General features: G+C 41.5%; 1 protein-coding gene across 1 annotated transcript in view; it reads right to left on the bottom strand.

Annotated features, from left to right (window-relative positions):
- Nucleotides 1-14745: 14745 nt before the first annotated feature.
- Nucleotides 14746-19748, bottom strand: part of MTX2 (metaxin 2) — a 34424-nt gene continuing 29421 nt past the window's right edge. The window contains exons 6-10 of the mRNA XM_054381114.1: nucleotides 19386-19478; nucleotides 18630-18668; nucleotides 18148-18273; nucleotides 16841-16917; nucleotides 14746-15228 (exon numbers count right to left, since the gene is read on the bottom strand). Of these exons, the coding sequence (XP_054237089.1) occupies nucleotides 15018-15228; nucleotides 16841-16917; nucleotides 18148-18273; nucleotides 18630-18668; nucleotides 19386-19478 (546 nt within the window). The 3' untranslated portion in view covers nucleotides 14746-15017. The remainder of the gene's footprint in view (nucleotides 15229-16840; nucleotides 16918-18147; nucleotides 18274-18629; nucleotides 18669-19385; nucleotides 19479-19748) is intronic.

Below are 19748 nucleotides of genomic sequence, written 5' to 3' on the forward strand. Positions count from 1 at the left end.
CCATGGCTTCATATGTCTCAAGACTGCCATGGATGAAGATTTGACAGCCTCCCTGGATGACCTGCTCCATTGCTGCACCACCTCCAAGGCCAGTGTAGCAGGGCTGGTATTCAGGTAGAGCTGACAGCCCAAGGAGGGCACTGCCAGGTGGCATAACAGAGATTTGTAATTTACTGATATTTAAATTGTCTACTGGCCCCCAAAGTGAAGTAGCAAATCAGAAACCAAGACCAGGCTGGCTTGTCATTTTTGTTGCCTTAGTTTTGTTTTATCTGAGGCTTTCACTTAATAGTGGAGATCTCCCCAAAGCAGAACAATTTGCCACAGAAGCAAATGTAGACCCTACTCTTGGGGGGATGAGACTGGTAAGTCTCATTTGTATTAGAGGGTCACTCTGAAGAGCCACTACAACTTGATCTGCCATCACCTGGTAAGAGGTGATGTGAGCCACATAGAGAAGATTCTAGTCTGGAGTTAATTCCATTTAGCCAGAAGTGTGTTGTGATCCTGAAGAGCTTAGAAATGTAAGCATTACATTCAAATGTGAGTTGGAAGCAGGTTGTTGCTTGCAAGGTTTTTCCTAGCCTGAAAGCCTGCTGCAGCTTGTGAATTTAATTTTAGCCCTGGAACTTGCTCCAGTTTTGTAAGGTTACTGAAATCCGGAGAGAAACGAGATTTCTACATGCACCAAGAATAGCACAACAGTGTCTCTTAACAATTAAGCCCTCTCCCAAAAAGTGCCTCCCAATACCAAGGGCTTGAACCAGGCTTTCCCACCTGTCAAACACATGCTGGGCCATTGCTATTTGATAGCAATTGCTCCCCACCCCTTTCCTCCCAGCAGCTTCAACTTATCTACATGGATTTCATTAGTGAGTTTTTCCCAGCCCCAGAAAACAGGAGACACAAAGAAGACCAGGAGCCAAAGCTGCTTGGTGCTGTGGTTTATACTGTGCTGTGCTTTGCTTTGTCTCTGCCACCCATGTTGTCAATAAAACAGCAACAACAAAAAAATGTTTTAAAAGTTAGAGAAGCATTGGTTTGACTAACAGCCTGCTCCCTGCAAAGTGTTTGTATTTGAGCTTATTGAATGTTCATTATGTATCAGACACTCAGCCTTGTAAAATTGATCCAGGAAAAGCTCAGCCACATCAGCCAGGCTCCGGCCTTGCTGGTTGTGTTTTGAGGAGCGTATTGCTTTTGCTTCCACACACAACAGCACAGCAAAAGCTCTCTGAAGCAGCCTACCAGTGAGGGCACAATAATAGCTCTTTTCCTGACCATTAATTCACACATCATGCAATCAGTCAAATGAATCTGTCCTCCTCTGCAGCTCTTGTGGAGATTGCTGTCCTCTCGGCTCCAGTGAAAGGGACCCCGACTCAGTAGCCTGTGTCTCCCTTTAATTAGAGCCAGTGATAACCCACAGACAGGCTCATTTTGCCAAGAGCCATATATCACACAGCCATCACTGCCTGGCACCAACAGATTGTTGTCCATATACAGAGTGCCTCTGATACGAGATAGCAAGCATGGGAACACCCCATGAGACCAAAAACAGAGTTCTTGAAACCCTCCTTTCTGAGGCTGTCCCACTCAGCAAGGCTGGGTCTTCATGTGATTCCCTGGTTTTAATTCTGATCCCATGTCAGAGCTGAAAGTGGCATGTCAGCCTTGAAAGAGACCTTTGAAAATGTCTGCGTAAGCAGTCCCAGCTCAGCACCAAGCTTAACTGCTCCAGAGCAATGTGCATTTTAAGGAGAAACAGCTTTGGCAGTCCATCAACTTTCCTCTTTTTGTTGCTGCTGCATATTTTATGTCACCACCATATTACAAAATGCATACTCCATATTACAAAATGAACACTGGAAATATTTCCTCTGCATTCTACAGACTTTATTTCTGCTTTGTTTTCACACAATTGTCTTACTTTCATCTCTAGAGAATTAATATTCTTATTATTAAAGGAAAACAAGTCTGGAATTAATCTGATTTAATGTTTAATTATCAATTACCACGTTTTTTAGATTACATTGCAGAATGCCTTTTTACAGGCTAAAACAGGGAGATGCATGGTAAGCTGGGACATAGGGACACTAAGACCTCATCAGTGAGGTTTTTCAGCAGTAGCATTAGCTATTGTGAGTTGTGAGGTTTAGTTCAAATTACTATGGCTCTAATCAAGAGAGCAGGCACAACAATTGGACAGGAAGCTGAAAAAATAATAAACATTTTAAAGCTGAGCTGAGAGCACCCACCTGGATAATTTAGTCCTGAGCACAGCTCAGGCCCCCCAGCCACCTTCTTTGTCAGCAGCTGTTGTCTGAAAGGTTATACAGAGTGCTATGAAAAGGAATAAAAAAGGAGCTGAAATAAGATTGCTGCACATATGTTTAGTATCATCAGTGTAAAGGCAATGGAGTATTTCTGTGGCTTCTTTTGAAAGCTGATAGGGTTGAGAGTACCTGGCTGCCTTGCCTGCAGAAATCCGTAACAATAGAGATAAAATTCTGGCCTCTCTGAAGTTCACAGATAAAATGCAATTGGCATCAGTGAGAGGGAGGGGTGAGACTGATTTTCCCCGAGTCTTTGCTTTCTGCCTGCCCCAGAAGTAAGGGCATGGATCTGGCTATGTCAAAAATCCCTTTTCAGGAGGCATCCACATGAGCTGGGCAGCTGCAGCCCTGCCACCCACCTTGCTCTGAATTTAGGAAAGGGATGTGCTGAGGAGCCCTGTGTCAGACAGAGCCAGTGTGGCACATGGCAGCACTGAGGTCTGCTTTGTACACTGACAATGATCTGTAGATACTCAGTGCGGGCCTGTGAACGAGCCCTTCCTAGGAGAATGATGGTAGCATACATGTGAAACAGATCTGTCTTCATTGTGTAGGACTCTGCAGTAGGGCAGTGGACATATGATAAGCTTTTGAGATCGTTTCCAGGCTTCTTAATTTGTGCATGCAGTATAACTCTGATGGCTCAGTGCTGTGCAGGCAGCAAAATGAAGAGCAGGGAAGCATCATTGGCTCAGAGACCTGGGGCTTTTTAGTCTGGAGAAAAGAAGACTGAGAGGGGACTGAATAAATGTTTATAAATATCTGAGGCTTGGGTGTCAAGAGGGAGGGGACAGGCTCTGCTCTGTTGCACCCTGTGATAGGACAAGAGGTAATGGATATAAACTACAGCACAGGAGGTTCCACCCCAACATGAGGAGGAACTTCTTCACTGTGAGGGTCACAGAGCACTGGAACAGGCTCCCCAGAGAGGTTGTGGAGTCTCCTTCTCTGGAGACTTTCAAGACTCATCTGGATGTGTCCTGCTCTGGCAGTGGCGGTTGGACTTGATCTTTGGAGGTCCCTTCCAACCCCTAACATCCTATGATCTTGTGATTGTCCTGGTAAACATGGGCCTGTAGATAGTGCTGCCCTCAGCTGGGTTAAGTTTTCTCATTATTCCAGAGTAGGGAGGGAGCTGGAGCTACGTCCTTAGGTTTGTCAGGATTGGAAATACTCAATTTCTACTCTCTTTACTCAGAAGGAAAAAATACATATTTCTCCTTTTTTTTTTTAATTAATGGAAGAATGATGGTAGTGGTGGAGTTAAAGGATGACTAAATATTGAATGCAAACTGTTTAATTTAAAATAGGACTTACATCCTCCTGGCAACTTTCAGACAAATTGTTTCTAAAAACTCCTTATTAAACGCTGCTTAGAACGTTGTCCACATTTGAAATTTAGTTTACATAAATATTTAGGGGTAGTGCTAAATAATTCCATGGCAGCATAATCTGTTCTTTTTATATATAGTTATAATAAGTTTAAAAATTATCTCCATGGAGTAGTTCAGGAACAGCTATTCTGCAGCAGCTATTTTGGATAGTCTATTAGAGGTATTACTTCTGCTGCAGAGTAATGAATCATATTTGCAGTCAGGAAGTCACTTGTGTAATTGTAGCTAAATATAACGAATACAGGGCTATTTAAAGGATTTGGGGATTGTCTGATGTTCTGGAAGATGCTGTTTCTTTGTGAGAGGAAGGGTAGAAGCCCCTTATTCCAGCTGCTCTCAATGGTTTAGTACAGAAGAAAGGGAGCTACCAGGATTTGTGCAACAGGATATTGTCATGCATTTGCCACTCCTGTAGAAAATGAAAAGGGGGCTTCTTAATTTGGAAATTGGCTTGTAAGGTATAAAAGTATAGCAGAATCCCTCTTCCTATTACAGCCTAGCTTATTAGTTTGAAAACCATTCCCTTTGATTGTTTCATCTGAGTCCTGTGTTAATGCAGGGCTAAAGCCTGTGTTGCAAATCGCAGCAGAGACTCTGAAAATACTCTTATTGTTGCAGATTAATTCCCTGGTGCTTCATTTGACAAAAAGATGGATTAGGACAAACTCTAGAGTGTTATTATTACCACCTACATGAAAGATTGTTTCTTTTATTTGTATTAATTACTGATTAGTGATTTCTGTATCTTCAGCTCTTTCAGGTGTTTTGAATGAGATGTATTGCTTTCTACATTTTCTTATCTAAAAGGAACGCTGACAGAAAACTGGTATCTCAGCCACCATGCACAAGGAAGTCATCGATGTGCTCAGACGCTGTACTTCAGGGAAAGCCCTGGGTGAGATTCTTGGGGAGGTAAAAGTAAGTTCACAGCTAATACTACAGAGAGCTAATTTTCCACCCGACAATAACGTCATGAGTAAGTATACTAATGTATTTTAAATTGGGGTGCAGAAGAAAAAAGGGGCTGAGTGTGTGGAGCTCTGTGGGGGTGTGGTGGCTGAGGAGCAGCCCAGAGATTGCAGCATTTCCAGCTGTGAGAGGAGGGGAAGGCAGCTCCTTGTTGGCCAGCTGAACAGCCCAGCAGGCTGCAGAAACAGCTCCTCCAAGCAAGCTGTCAAGGCTGATATTTTCCACCTGGGGTAATTCTTGGAGGCTTTCATTTATTTGGAAAGATACACAACAGAGTGGCTCCTTACACCTTCATGCTGACTAGGACAGAGAGGGTGTGGGAGATGTCCTTACTGCCCAGTCAAACCTTACTGCTGAGTAAGGTTGGGCTTGCAGCCATTAAATATGGCTCTCAGTAGTTACAGCCTAGTCATGGCAACAATCACATCTAGGAAGGCCTTCTCATACAAATCCTCATGGTCTCCCCATTAAGGGTGAGAAAAGGCCTTAAAAGAAGAAGCAGTTACATAGGTAGGTGAAGCAGGTTGTGATTAAGAACATTAAAATGTTACTGAGCACTCATTTAGCTTGTGGAGATTTCAAAATGGAAAAATCCAAAGCAGATTGCCAAGAATTAGGACTGAACTTCAGCATTCTGCCTGAGAATAATTTTTAAAAGTCTTCATGATGTTCAGGGATATGGCTTTCATACCTTTTATGCATAAAAATGATCATAACATCTTGGATGTGTGGAAGTGAGGCAGTTCCTTAAGGTATAATTACCACGACACCAATATTTTTTCAGGTGACTGCATGAAATCCAGTAGTGAGCTTTGCATGACCAGGGTTTTGTTAGAAAGAGCAGTTTTAAAATAGCCTGTTGTACAACATCAGCTGATCTGTCATCTTCCATAATTCATGAGCACTGGGGCAAGATTAGACAATAGAGTCTTTGGTGAGAATTCATTAATTTCCTCCATGTTTTTAGAAATGTCAGAGGTGTAAAGCTGACAATAATAAAAGTCAAACTCCCTAGATATATCTACTGCTAAGGAGAATATTACTCTGAGCATCTCTGATAGTATACAGTGTCTTAGTGTGCATGTGTCTTTAATTGGTATGCAAGAAGTTTATCTGCTTTACTGCCTGCACTTATCAGAAAAGATATAAAATGGGATGGTGATAATGGCTGCCTTCAAAGAAGAAGATATGTTCTTTCAAGGGTGTAAGTGCAATAAATCTTTCTAGTTTAAGGTCTCACTGGAAGCAGAGATTCTGTTCTGCTGACAACTGAATGTGGGGAACTTGCCCAGGGGAAAACAAGTCATGTTTCTCTATTCAAAATATAGTAAAAAGTCACAGAAATGTAATATTCTAGAATGTATATTACAGCATTTCCTACTGAATCCTTCACCAATTAAGACACACTTACATGCTAATACATTTCTCAGATCATTAATATAAGGTGTCTGACACTAAATATACTTAGAATACACTTATGAGTGTGCTTCAAACTTAACAAAAAAAAAAAAAAAAGGAGAAAAAGGGCAGTGAACTTTAGGTCTTTCTAAAACTATACCACAGGAATTGGTTTGCCTGGAGTAAAAGAGACAATGCTGAGTTCATCGCTATTGAGAGCCATTCTGCATGTCTAGGGAAAGCAGAGTTAGTAGTACAGGCACCTCCCAGGTCTTGAAGGGATCTTTTGTGAGTTGAAAAGAAATCAGTATATTTACTTTAGAAAAATCCACATTATTCATAAGAATCAAATGTTGTGCCTGACTCTTATGGAGAAACAAACCAGACAAGGGTGTTTTAAATTGATCTGTCAATATGGTGCTTTCCAGTGCTCACTTTGTTCACACAGCCAGCAACTGATGTTGGCATGAATTTAAATAATTCCTCTTGCCTTGAATAATGACAATGAAAGTTGAGTCATGGTATCTAGGAAATATCCCAAGTTTTGTGGAGCTGCCTCTTATCTTTGCTCCTCATCGTCCCCCCCACCTCTGCCCCTAATTGCAGGGAAGTGCTCCACACAGCGTATGACTAAACAATAATACAATTTGATTTGTGTAGCGGTGTTCTCCAAAGAACAAATCTGTAAAATTACACCATGTGAAAGCTTAACACAATGATATAAAATGGCAGTGGCATGGTTCATATCTTAAACTGACAGACTGATGGTGATTATTGCAAGGACAATGCCCTGCGTATGTCAAACGATTTGCAAATAAATTATGTCACCTTATCCTCCATTATTGTTTTTGCAGAGGACATAAACCGTGTCACTAATATTAAACTGTCGTCGAAAAAGCCTACCTCAGCTTTTTCGTAGCTGAGAATGCAAAGACATCTGCACAGAGACAAACATGCATATGGCCATCATTTGTCCAACATCTTACACATTGTGAAGGTTTTTTACTTGAAATGCCAACCTATGTGGCAGATGATGTATGTGTTTCTTCAGTCCTGTGATTACCAGCACAGAGCCGCTCTGCAGTGCTCTTCACCTCATCAGTTCCACAAGCTGCACTCCAAGGTGTGTGAAACATTTGCAGGAAGATGGCATCTGACATGCAGCAAGGCAAAAGCATTCTGGTGTGAATATTTTACTCCAGGTTTTGTTCAAATCAGGGTCAGATTCTGACCTGGAGAAATTAGTGTGGGTAGAGATTTAGCACTACAAAATAGCAATTTGAAAATTGGAATGAATGTATTTTAAAGATGGGGAAGCAGAAGGAAGTGGTGCTGTCTCCTGGGTGACTCCCAAGGGGCTGTAAAGGAGCAGGAAAGGGGGAAGGCTTTATAAATTACTTGGGCTTTATTCTTTTGGAAATAAGCAGAGGACAAGGCAATCTTCATCATTTCTATTTGTTAAGTTTCATCATCTCAGCTGCTGGGTCCTTTGTTCAGGTTTTGATGGTTCATTTATTACTACCAAGAAGTACCTTTGAAGGGTGATTTTCAGAGGCTATGGTTAAAAAAGCAGCCAAGTATGCAGTGTGGTGGTTGGAGTATGGAGCTGGGAAACAAGCCTCCTGCTCTAGATCTTGCCTTGCTTGGGATAAATTACTTGCAACTGCTGTTGATTGACTGACTTTTCTTTCAGGCAGGTTTTTCTGTCTGACTCATCCACTTGGCCAAGCTTGCCAAGTATTTCATAATTTTTGGCTAGAAACCACTCATTTGATTGCAGATCAGTGACATTTCAAATGGGATGCATTGAAAAACTTCTTTTGGCTTCAGTGCAAGAGATGGAGTGCGATATACTTAGAAACTCAGAGCTGATTTAAGGATTGGAAGGTAATTCCTTTTCTTATTGCCACCAGTTTTTCTTCTTTTGGAAGTGTCATTTAAGTGTTTTGCACTTTTAACACCTTCAGGAGTGAGGAATCTGCTTCTTGCCCTTCCAAGCTTTTCTCAGCCTGCTTCTCAATAAATCACAATTTATGATTATAACAATAATTTGTTATTACTATAATACAAAAGTGCCAACAAAATTTGGTAGTAGCAACTTATCCAAACGAGTTTTAATTTTACTTTCCTTTTTTCCAGTGTTGAATTTTGTCAAACTTATAAGGGGGAAAAAAAAAATAACAATAATTACCTTATTATCAGAATTGTTTGTGGTAAATTAGAAAAGCAGATTTTAGGCATCGTAGTTTATGGAAACACAGCTTGTTTCCTGTGGCAGTAGCATTTGGACTCACTACAGCTACATGGAGCAGAAGGTGGTCAGCTTGCAGGATGCTCCTCTCTGCCTAAACAAACCCCAGAGAGCATGCTGGTTTCTCTGGTCAAACTAAAGTGATTTTACTGGCACAGGGAATCTTTTCCAAAGCAGAGGGAGGAATGCAGTCCACAGGCATGAAAATCTTTCCTAAGGTAAGCCCCTTCCTTTTCCAGTGCAGGAAGACCCTGAAGCAGCAGCAAAGACAGAGGGATTATGAAAGGATGTCAGGTAGAAGAGGCAGCAGGACAGGCCCCAGGAAGATTCACTGAACCAAATGGAAGTGCCTCCATAGAAACAAGTCTGCAGGAGCTGTCGTCTGTGTGTCAAAAGCATTTCCATCAGCTGACAGGTAGCACTTTCCACAGCAGTGTTTTTAGGCTTTGCTACAAGTGTGCTTTGGCATAACAGCAAGACCTTTCCACCCATGCCTGCATGTAAAAACACAAGTCACAGTTGGTCTCTGATCTTTATGCACACACAGAGAAACCTACCAGCCTTTTTCAAAATGTTATAACCTACAATAAAATATGCTGGAGACAAGTTTATTTAAGTAGTACTCTTCCCATAAGGCCCCCAAATTACTGATCTTCATCAACTGGTTCCTTAAACATGCCACAACACAGACTAAAAGCTGCAAATGAAAGAGATCAGAGAGATAGTCAGTAATCTCAGCTATATACTTCTTGGCTAGGAGGCATCGTAGATCAAGATGCCATACACTTCTGAGGGAAGGAACTGAGAAAAACTGCAAAGGAACTTCAGAGAGAAATTTACAGGAACCAAGCTTTAAATAGCAGTAGACTTAAAGGGAATTTTTTTCCTGCCTTGAGAAGAAAAGAAAGTGGACAGCTCTTAATCTAAGCAGTCTAAATGATAACATCTGAGAGATGAAGGATAATTTTCACAAAATAATCTCAGGCATAGCCCTATGTGCCAGTGACAAAAATGTTATTGCAGCAATGAGAGAATGGTTTGACCAGCAACAAATAACTTCAAAGTCAAGAAACCCCAGCCAAAAATTGTACTCCATAGCTCAAAGCAGAGAGGGAAAAACTGCTGCCAGCCAGGAGAGGATGACAGAGACAACCCTAAGATGTGCGACTAAAGAGGCAGACTAGTTGTTGACAAATCTTTGATAGGAAGAAGTGGTAGAAGGTGTAAATGCATGCTGAGAGAAGGCAAACTTGGAAGAAGAAGATGCTCTGGGAACTGGGTCATGTTGTAATTTGACCAGACTAGCTGGGTGATGACTGGCCTCCTTTCCAGCTCTGCAGTATTTATCGTGGCTAAGCTGCACTGATTCATCCCCACAGCACCTGCAACAAGGTTCATTCAGATACCCTCTCCCTGCTTAGGTTAGGAAAATGGTCTTCTCTTTGCAACAAGCCCTCTGCACCTGCTTTTATTTTCTATGAATGATCATACTTTTCATTATTGTTTGAAGTGTTTGTCACTGAACAGAGGTCACAAAACCTGGAAGACCAATGATTTGAGCAGTGCTTGTAGGCAAGGTAATTGTCATGCCCTGCATCTTCAAGATCCCTAATTTTCTTCTTAAATGCAGAATAAACTTTTAGGGAAAAAATCTAGAAAATAGCATTTATGTGACATAAACCTTGCTTACAAAAAGTTCTTTATTGACAAACTGTGTTACTGTCAAGATTAAGCCAAACAGGAGAGGCATGAGTTCATGCTGACCTCTCATGTCAGCTCACTATTTCAAGTCAGCATGGCTTAGTAGACAGGAATCACTTTGGCTGCCACACGTCAGCAGGGGCAGTCTGTGTCAACAGTAGGAAGCTCTTCACCTCACCCAGTACCATACTTGGAACTCTACTGCAATAGATTGGAATGGTTGATGCTCTGTGTGGAAAAAGCCTGTTCCTTCTTTCCCACAAATGAATTAGTTGGAACCAAGAAACATCTCTATTTTTTTTCCTTGTAAGCCTCAATAACCAAAGTTGGACCCAATGTTTCTGTGTGCTTCCAGTGATAATTCTCTCCAGGCCTGAGTTGTTCAACCATATTCAAGGCTAACAGTCAGTTTTTACATCTCATTTATGAACCCAGAATCTCCACTTCTGTGAGCATTGCTACGCAGTCAGCTCCCAACAGTGGTGCCGCAGGAATGTCACACTGACTTGGTGGCTTAGGGTTGCAACAGCACACGCAGACTTCATTTCAACATAACCACTTCTGTGTAGGCCAACCTCTTTTGTCTTTGCATGTGAAATGATTCTGATCAGGTGGCTGAGATTTGTAGGCTCTTTTAATCCCATAGGTAGGTGACTAATGGCCCCAGTGTGGATACAGTTATCTGGGTGCAAACTTTAATTTATTGACATTGCTGATTTTGTTTCCTGCACACCTATTATTGCTTTCACACAATGGTGTTTTTCCAGGCTGGTGACTGTTCCTATGGGCAAAACCTTCCAGCCCAGACAAGGCCCAGACAAGCCCTAGAAGGTTAAAGTCATGTGAGTGTTTCTTATGAGGTGATTACACAATAGGCCTTGAGCTCCCAGCCAAGTGTTTCTTTTTCACAAAGCTAGAGTTATTACCAGCCAAGTATTGCAAACCTCTGACACAAACACGTTAGCAGTGAGTGAACGACAAAAGTGATCAACCAAGTTTCAAACTACATCCCTGACTTTGCTAATGTTTTCTACTTCCAACTCCTACTTTTATCCTAAGATCAGATAAGAAGTAGCACTTTTTCTTTGTAACAATTCATTAATCAGAGAAATGATCCTTGCTAGTGTTTAGATGTTTTACTTAATTTGGTACTTCTGGCCTGCTGCCCCAGTAGTGCCAAAATTATTATTTCTCACCCAGCAGGTGATAAATAACAACTTCAGTCATGATTAATACCATGAATTTCTCAACCAGACTAATGCAAAAAACTTCAAACCTGCAGAACAAGTGGGTGCTAATTGTTGTGAGAGCCATTGGAGCTGCACTCTGCTTGTGAAGAAAGCAAGCCACAGGAAATGAAGCATTTTCTAGCAGCACAGCTGATCCTAAGAGGCATCATTAAGTGCAGCTCAGCAGCACTCTCCATATGCAGGTCTGTGCTAGGCTCTTTTTTCCCCACAACACTGAGCTTTAAGTACGTTTGAGAAGCAGGAGAATGCCAGGTTATTTTTCTTCCCTCAGGGAGGAGGGGAAATAAAAGGCAGAGAAAATAGCAAATTAATATCTCATTACCACTACTCAGTATTATACTTTTTATTAACTGATATGTGAAGAGTGATAGATTACTTGCAAAAGCTGCTACCACCAAAGTTCGTTCGCATACATCTGTCTTGAAATCTATGTAGCATCACAGCCTCCCTAGTCAAAGGGCAATTTCTTCAGAGAGGGACACAAAAACCAGGGGTTCAGGAAGGCTGGACACATTACTATAAATTAACCACAGCTGCAATCCTAGCCACCTTCAGATCACAAGCTGTTTTGCTACAGTCCATGGTGGAGCAGGATGATTGCTCGGTTTTCTGTGCTGCACATGCAGTGACACAGGAGTACGTGAGATCCACAGCTTAGCTATGCATACAATGCTGTGCTGGTCAGGCAAACTAGACCTCCACGAGTGGCACCACACATTTCTGATAGGAGCAGACACCAAAATTCATTGTAGGCACAACTGGATAACTGTGCTGAGTGGGGCCTGAGCAAGATTAGTTCCTTCCACAACGCCAACAGAAACATCTTGGAATAGAGGAGCAGTCACGTTTTCACCAGGACTCTTGCAATTGTTTTAGTTCTACCAGGCAAGGAATGCATCTGCTGCTCTCCAGCTAGCATTTAGGTCAACTTGAGCATCTCCACTTGAAGCTATTAATTTGTAGAACAAAACTGCAAGAAGCAAACCATCATGGGGAAGTACATTGTTCAGACTCACTAATGTCTATTCACTTGTAGTTGTGAGTGCTTTTATGACTTCATATATAGCTTTGGTTGAGTGATTCCTGCAGTTCCTGGTGAGGCATATTCAGAGGACGTATCTTCAGCCATGGTGCAGCTGCTCCTGCCATTCTTTGTTAAAAATCTAATTTTTGCCTTAATTTCAGGAAACTCCAGATGTTCCAGTTCCACCCAAAATAACCTCTGGGATCTTGGGATTTTTGAGCTTGAAAGCTAGAGAAAAAAATCATCATCCCCACATGAAACACATGCTACATGAAACAGGCCATAGGCCTTCCTGGCCTGATTCCTATCTCTAGTGCAGCAGTTGTGCTTCAGTCATGGGAGATCTTCTGGCAAAAAAACCACAACCTAGGAGTAAAATTCTCACATACGGCACTTACACAGCCTTGTCTACTAGAGGGCCACTCAGACCAATAGAAAGTCCCCTTTACTTGGCCTTGAATAAGTGCAAATTAAGAAAAAAGCTCACAATGAATTCTTTCCCATTTTCTCTACAAGTCACATTAATGCAGAAAAGCAAGTTTGAAAGAAATACCTGGGTTGTCAGCTACCAGCCACTTTGGTGACAAAAATTGTCACTACACAATCAAGAGCTGATGGGTTTTAGTTTGAGAAGGTATTCAATATACACATGTAAAATTTTAACACTGAAATGCGAGACAAGTGATTTTCCTCTCCTGGTAAGAGTAATTGGATAAAAGACCAAGACCAATGTGTAAGGGGATTTGACTCCAGTATGACTCCTGTATCAAAAAGCAGGCAGTAGGAACTGAGCTCAGTCTTCCCAGCCAAGCTGACAACAGGAATGAGTAAGCAAGCAATGGTTCATGAGCCACATAGCTGAGGAAGACCCAGCCAGTCCAAGGTACACAGCTGTTTTCTGTTCAGTTGAGAGAAAGGAATGGCAGACAAAAATCTGAAGATTATAACCAGTCCAAGCCATTAAGTATTTTGACACTGAGGAGTATAGTCAAAAGAATCTATTTCAGACATAGAAAACACATTGCTTCTAACAAGCCAAGTAGCCTGAGATGGTTCCCAGTTGTGTCCAGGACTTCCCAAGTGCACATGGACTGTTTGTGCCATGACCATATTTCTGGAGTGGTTTATGCTTTTGGAAAAGTGCCAAGTACAACTGATGCAGCAGAAGAGAGTGATGGCATTTAATATGTTTGAAGACCAGTCAGATCAAGTCCTTACCTACAGGCCAGAACTCTCCCTTGAAAAGTTCCACAGTGCCAGGGTTTTGGAACATCACAATGATATTTATTCATTTACTGTGGGATTATTGTGCTTGAATTAATTTTGGCTGAGGCAGGAAAACTTAAGATCTCTATTGAGTCCTTTCATTCCCATCTTAATAAGTCTAACTCATTTACCATGCAACTGTCTTCCAGGTGTCCTGCCAACTCATTAACTACACAGACATTAATTAGATAAACATAAAACTTAGTAAGAAAGGCATTTAGAATCATAGAATTGTTTGAGTGGGAAAGGACCTTTAAGATCATGTAGTCCAACCATCGTCTAACTCTACCAAGTCCGGTATAAACCATGTCCCTTAGCACCATATCTCTGTGTTTTTTAAACATCTTCAGGGATGGTGATCCAACATAAACCTTCCCTGATACAATTTGAGGCCATTTCCTCTTGTCCTATCAGTTGTTACTAGAGAGAAGAGATTGACACTCACTACATTCTCTTTTCAGGTAGTTGTAGAGAGCAATGAGGTCTTCCTTCAGCCTCTTTTTCTCCAGACTAAACAACCCCAGTTCCCTCAGCTGCTCCTCATAAGACTTGTGCACTAGACCCTTCACCAGCTTTATTGCCCTTCTATGGATTCTCTCCAGGACCTCAAGGTCTTTCTTGTAGTGAAAGGCCCAAAACTTCTCACAGTAGTCAAGGTGTGTCCTCATCAGTGCTAAGTACAGGGGCACAATCACTTCCCTACTCCTGCTAGCCACACTATTCCTGATGCAGGCCAGGACACTGTTGGCCTTCTTGGCCACCTGGGCACATTGCTGGCTCATGTTCAGATGGCTGTCAACCAGCACTCCCCAGTCTTTCCCTACTAGACAGCTTTTCAGCCACCCTTCCCCAAGCCTACAGCATTGCATGAGGTGCTTGTGACCCAAGGGTAGCACCTGGTACTTGGCCTTGTTAAACCTCATACAGCTGGCCTCAGCCCAGCCACCCAGCCTGTCCAGGTCCCTCTGCAGAGCTTTCCTACCCTCAAGCAGATCAACACTCCCTCCCAGCTTAGAGTCATCTGCAAACTTACTGAGGGAGCACTCAATCCCCTCATCCAGATCATTGATAAAGATATTAAAGAGAACTGAACACTGGGGAACACCATTTATGACTGGAAAGATCAGAGACAAACTTTTAAGTTTTTTGTTTTTTCTTTTAATACAGATACAGTATTTTTCCAAGGTCACTTTATAGTAATCAGCATACAGGCCACTAAAATGGAAGTGCCCATACAGTCATCTGAGGTTAAACGTGCTCTCTATATTCTATGACACAAGAACTGCATTTAGAGTTTCTTCTTGCTGAAAATGAGAATGATTTGGCAGCTTTAAAAAGCTAACACACATTTCAGTTCTCAAAATCAATTAATTGAACAACAAAATCCAAAACTGAACTGCGATCCATAGCAATCACCAACCACCACCCTTATCTCAGTAAGGACCTCTTAGCAGATTGGGCTGCAACAGTTGTAGAGCTGTCTTTATCGTGACCCTCAAAGTACTGCTGCTCTATTCGCCGACAAAAGGCTGTCAGATTACTGTAGTTTTTCACTTTTTCAGAGAGTTCATCAGTGATTAGTTGAGTAGTAAGGATTGTGAACAGATGTCCAAACACCAGAGCATCTAATTCAGTCGGTCTGTAAAAACAGAAAAAAAAAAAAAGAACAGATATTTTGAAAGGCAAGTCCTCATCACGGAAGAAAAGAAAAGCTATCTAATATTAGACATCCAGGCAATCTAAGAATTGGGAAGAAATCAAACAACACAATTTAGCAAATGCATGAAAACTGTGTATACAGTATAGAAGCATACTGCTAGTTCTCAGTATGGCATCCTCCTCTGTTTTCAGTGGCTTGCAAATGTAGAAATATTTCTTAGAAGCTTTGGAGTTACTCATCCAATATCAAACTAAGTTCTGTAATAAAGGCAAATGCTTACCAGGTCTTTCTGGGATCCTTCTTCTCTCTGTAGATGTATACTTAAAATACAGCTATTATCTCACAAATGCCAAGGGAAAAAAAAAAAAAAGGAGCAGGGGGAACACAAAGCATAAAACCCCTTATTCCCTCTTTGTGCGTTTTGTCAATCAGGAACTATTCAACCAGTAAGAAAAGGAGCTCCAGGGTGGCAGCAGCTGGGCACATCTCTCTTCTAAAAGGCAACTACACAGAAGAAAACAGGTATTTCGGGAAACAGTGGGCTACTGATTATTTTTCTTTATTTTAGCTACCAGCCTTCTGAATTGTCTTCAACTTCTGCATATAAATAGCCCATGTGCAAATAAAACTAGTTTTTTTCCAAATACATTAATTATTTTAAATCCTTCTTTACCAGTATTCAATGTAAGCAGCACGAGGTTTTTTCTAACTGATCAACTTCTTGCCTTTCTATTTGTGGATCACTAAGAACTCCCCAGTGGAGATGTGGACCTTGTGTAACTCATAGCTGTCAACAACAGGCTGGTTTTATTATTTATCTCATACAGACTCACAGAAGTCACAGATTGACAAACACTGGACTAAGAACACACACTGGACTAAGAATACTTTATTAGCAGTATTTCAGACAGCTGAAAAGCTTAAAGGATGAAAAAAAAAAAAGCTTAAAAGGAGGAGAGAAAAATAAAGATGACAAAAAGATGTTTTGCAACTGGAAGAAACTGGTGAAAACAAGAGGATATCCCTTGAAGGCCAGGTTGTTCCTTTTTTGTCCCCTGGGAATGTGAATCTTAGTTTTCACTTTGCAACTCATCCTTTGTTGATACAGAGCTAGCTTCTCACCCAGCTCTCAATTCACAGGCACCCTCATCCTAATTCAGTTCATCCAGAACTGCCCCTGGTGTTGAGAGCAAGATGAGCTGTCCTGGTGAGGACAGTGTGATATGCATTCACTTCCCTGTACCTAGTAGAGAATGTTACCCAAGAAATACAAGTAAAGCTTTAAATATATAATTTTTAATAAGAAACTAACTGTATGAAGTTGTACATTTGTAGCCTGCTTAAGTTGTGGTAGACTGTGTAGAAAAGGCAAGCAGGAGTAAAACTAAATCATAAGTAGGAAAAAAAATACATAAACTTACAGAAATTTTCCTTTTAAAACCTTTAATTATTTATTTCTAAAATGTCATGTTTCTATTCCAGTCACTCCTTTGTTATTTCCACAACTAATCATGCAGCATTAAAACAGAAGTTTTCCATACATATCTCTCTCACATTCCTGGATGTAATATTTCAGTAAGGAGTAACTTACTGCTTATTGAAGAAATATGGTTGTGTTCCTAATCTCTGGGAGAGAGCATTACAACACTGGTCAACATCTTCAAGCACCTATCAAAAACACCCAAGAGACAAAAGATCATAATGTCAGGAAATACCAACACTGAAAAAAACCCACACTTCTTATTCTAGTTGCACTGACGGTGGGAACAAGGAGCATACGACGTTGGAAGCTGTCAAGTCAGTCAAACCTACACAGTAGGCAGCTTGGTAAGTGTTACTTCAGGCTATTCTGATAAAGTGCTTCCCATAACATCTATAACTTAGTTTCACGAGAGGTACTAACTTATACCTCAAAACTCCATTGCCTTTTTTTTAGGACCTCTGACGAGAGAAGCTGCAATCCTGGCAAAGCCTAACAACCTAGTGTCAGGTCTACAGCCTACATCACTAGAGATGTACACTCAAGGTAAAATGTCTTTCCTCCCATCCCATGAGGTTGCACTTAATTTTCATAGATTCATAGGATGGTTTGGGTTAGAAGGGACCTTAAAGATCATCTAGTTTCAACCCTGCCTTCCACAGACAGAGATACCTTCCACTAGACCAGGTTGCTCAAGGCCTCACCCTATGTGGCCTTGAACACCTCCAAGGAGGAGGCATCCATGACCTCCCTGGACAACCTGTTCCAGTGTCTCACCACCTTTACTGTAAAGAATTTCTTCCTAATACTTAGTCTAAATCTGCCTTCCTCAAGCTTCAATCCCTTCCCTCTAGTCTTATCACTACAAGCCCTTGTAAAACATCCATTCATGGCTTTCTTGTAGGCTCTTTTCAGGTACCGGAAAGCTGCTGTAAAGTCTCCTCAGAACCTTCTTTTCTCCAGGCTGAAGAGCTCCAAGTTACACAAGCCTGTCTCTGTAAGTGGCCCTCCTCTGGACCTGCTCCAGCACTTCGATGCCCTTCTTATGCCAGGGGCACCAGAACTGGACACAGTACTATAGGTTTAGTCTCATGAGAGCAGAGCAGAGGGGCAGAATCACCTCCCTCATCCTGCCGGTCACACTTCTTTTGATGCAGCCCAGGACATGGTTGGCTGCCTGGGCTACAAGTGAAGGTTACCAGCTCATGTTGAGTTTTTCATCAACTGACACCCCCAAGTCCTTTAGGATTAATTGCTGCTGAAGTCAAATATCTGACTCCAGATAATGTTTTAAGTACAGAATATATAATTTTTCCAACATCTGTTTCAAGAAAGTGTTATTCTCCAGAGCCTTTAAAAATAAACAAACAAATAAAATAAAACAGGGTAAGGAAGTAAGGTTCACTTTTCATACTGACCTGTTCAAGTGTCTTTCCAGCCCATCCAATGGCTTTCATCTTTCGCCTTACCTCCCACTGCTTCTGATAGGACAAAATGCGATTCAGAGGCCAGGGGTAAGGGGAGCCATACCTCGGGTGAGTGATCTTTGTTTACAAACAGAAAGACACTGTGTTATCACATAGGAAAATACAGATACCTCCACACACAAGTAGCTAATACTCAAGTATTTCAATCAGTATTTCAGTTTGTGCAGTGTGTATGGTCTGCAGCACAAAACTGTCACTTGAGAGGCACCAAACCCATACCCGTTCTGCAGTCAGCCACCACCAGTAATGACACAGCTTCCTAAAATGTACAGGCAAGTGAAATTACAGTGAAAAGACTGCATCATTAATGGTATAAAACTCAATGTTTCATTTATGAGTAGGGACTTGCAATTGCAAGCAGAAGTGTTTTCTCATTAAATTTTAATTAAGATAAATGCCGCAGAACCACTCACCTCCTCTACTGTAACATCATCACACCACTGGAGATAGAGCTGGGAACAGAAAGAACACTTACTAAAACTTCCTAATAAAGGAGAATACAATCATTTCTCACTAGTAAAATTTTCTTTTCTGTATTAGATTAGATTTCCATCTCATTCCTTCCGTTAAGACTTCTGAATGCAGAAAAGAAATTAAAACTGGAAGGCAGCCCAGCTGCTAGTCCTTACTTCCACCAGCACCAGGACCAAGCCAAGACCAAAGGGCTGCTCCCACTGCCCATGCTGCACACAGCTTGGAGCACAGGTTACCAACCCTCAGCTCCTCGGCACCTGCAGCTTGCCAGTGTTTCCATCACTGTTCTCCTGCTGGGGCTGTGCCATGTTAACCAGCCACAAACGCAAACTTGAGGGATCCCAGCCTCCCACCAGGCATGTGAGTATGTACACTGGAGGTGACAGCAGGGTGCCTGGCCAGCTGTGGGTCAGGCTAGGATTCCAGGAACACTGGCATTTTCCACTCCATTACTTCTACAGCTATATGACACACTTTAGTTAAGTGAGGGGAATCATACATGTGGCTTTTGCCTACAAGACTATTTCAGCAAGCAGTCCATAGGGTACAGAAAATTTATTCCTGCCTCCTTTCACCTCAACATTTCATAATCTAATCTAAGAGCAAGCAGTATTTCCAATACAGGGAAAAATCCTAAAGCTTTCTTGGCTATAATCACTTATGTAAACATGTGCAGTTACTATGGCTTGCTGTACCTCTGCTGTCAAGAGCATATTATTGACTAATTCCATGTAGGCTTTCATCTCAGCTTTTTGGACTTCATCCAACCCATCACTGAGAGAATGGCCCTAATGGGAAAAAAAGACAAAAAGACACACATGTAAGAAAGGATATTGGAATATTCAGCAATGCCTGACCCCAGGACCTCTAAGTCAATGAATGAGGCTTGGCTCAGCTCCTGATCTCTTACATCGTTCTGTAACAAATTACATATGCAATTTTTACATACAGTACCCTTTAGAATGAAAAAGAAATCATGGTAATGTAACATAGCTAATCTACAAGAAATGTAGACTATTATCAGTTATAGATGAACATAGTTTCAGCACATAGCCTCC

This window comes from Indicator indicator, chromosome 5, assembly GCF_027791375.1.
Source record: "Indicator indicator isolate 239-I01 chromosome 5, UM_Iind_1.1, whole genome shotgun sequence".
In the NCBI taxonomy this organism is placed as follows: Eukaryota; Metazoa; Chordata; class Aves; order Piciformes; family Indicatoridae; genus Indicator; species Indicator indicator.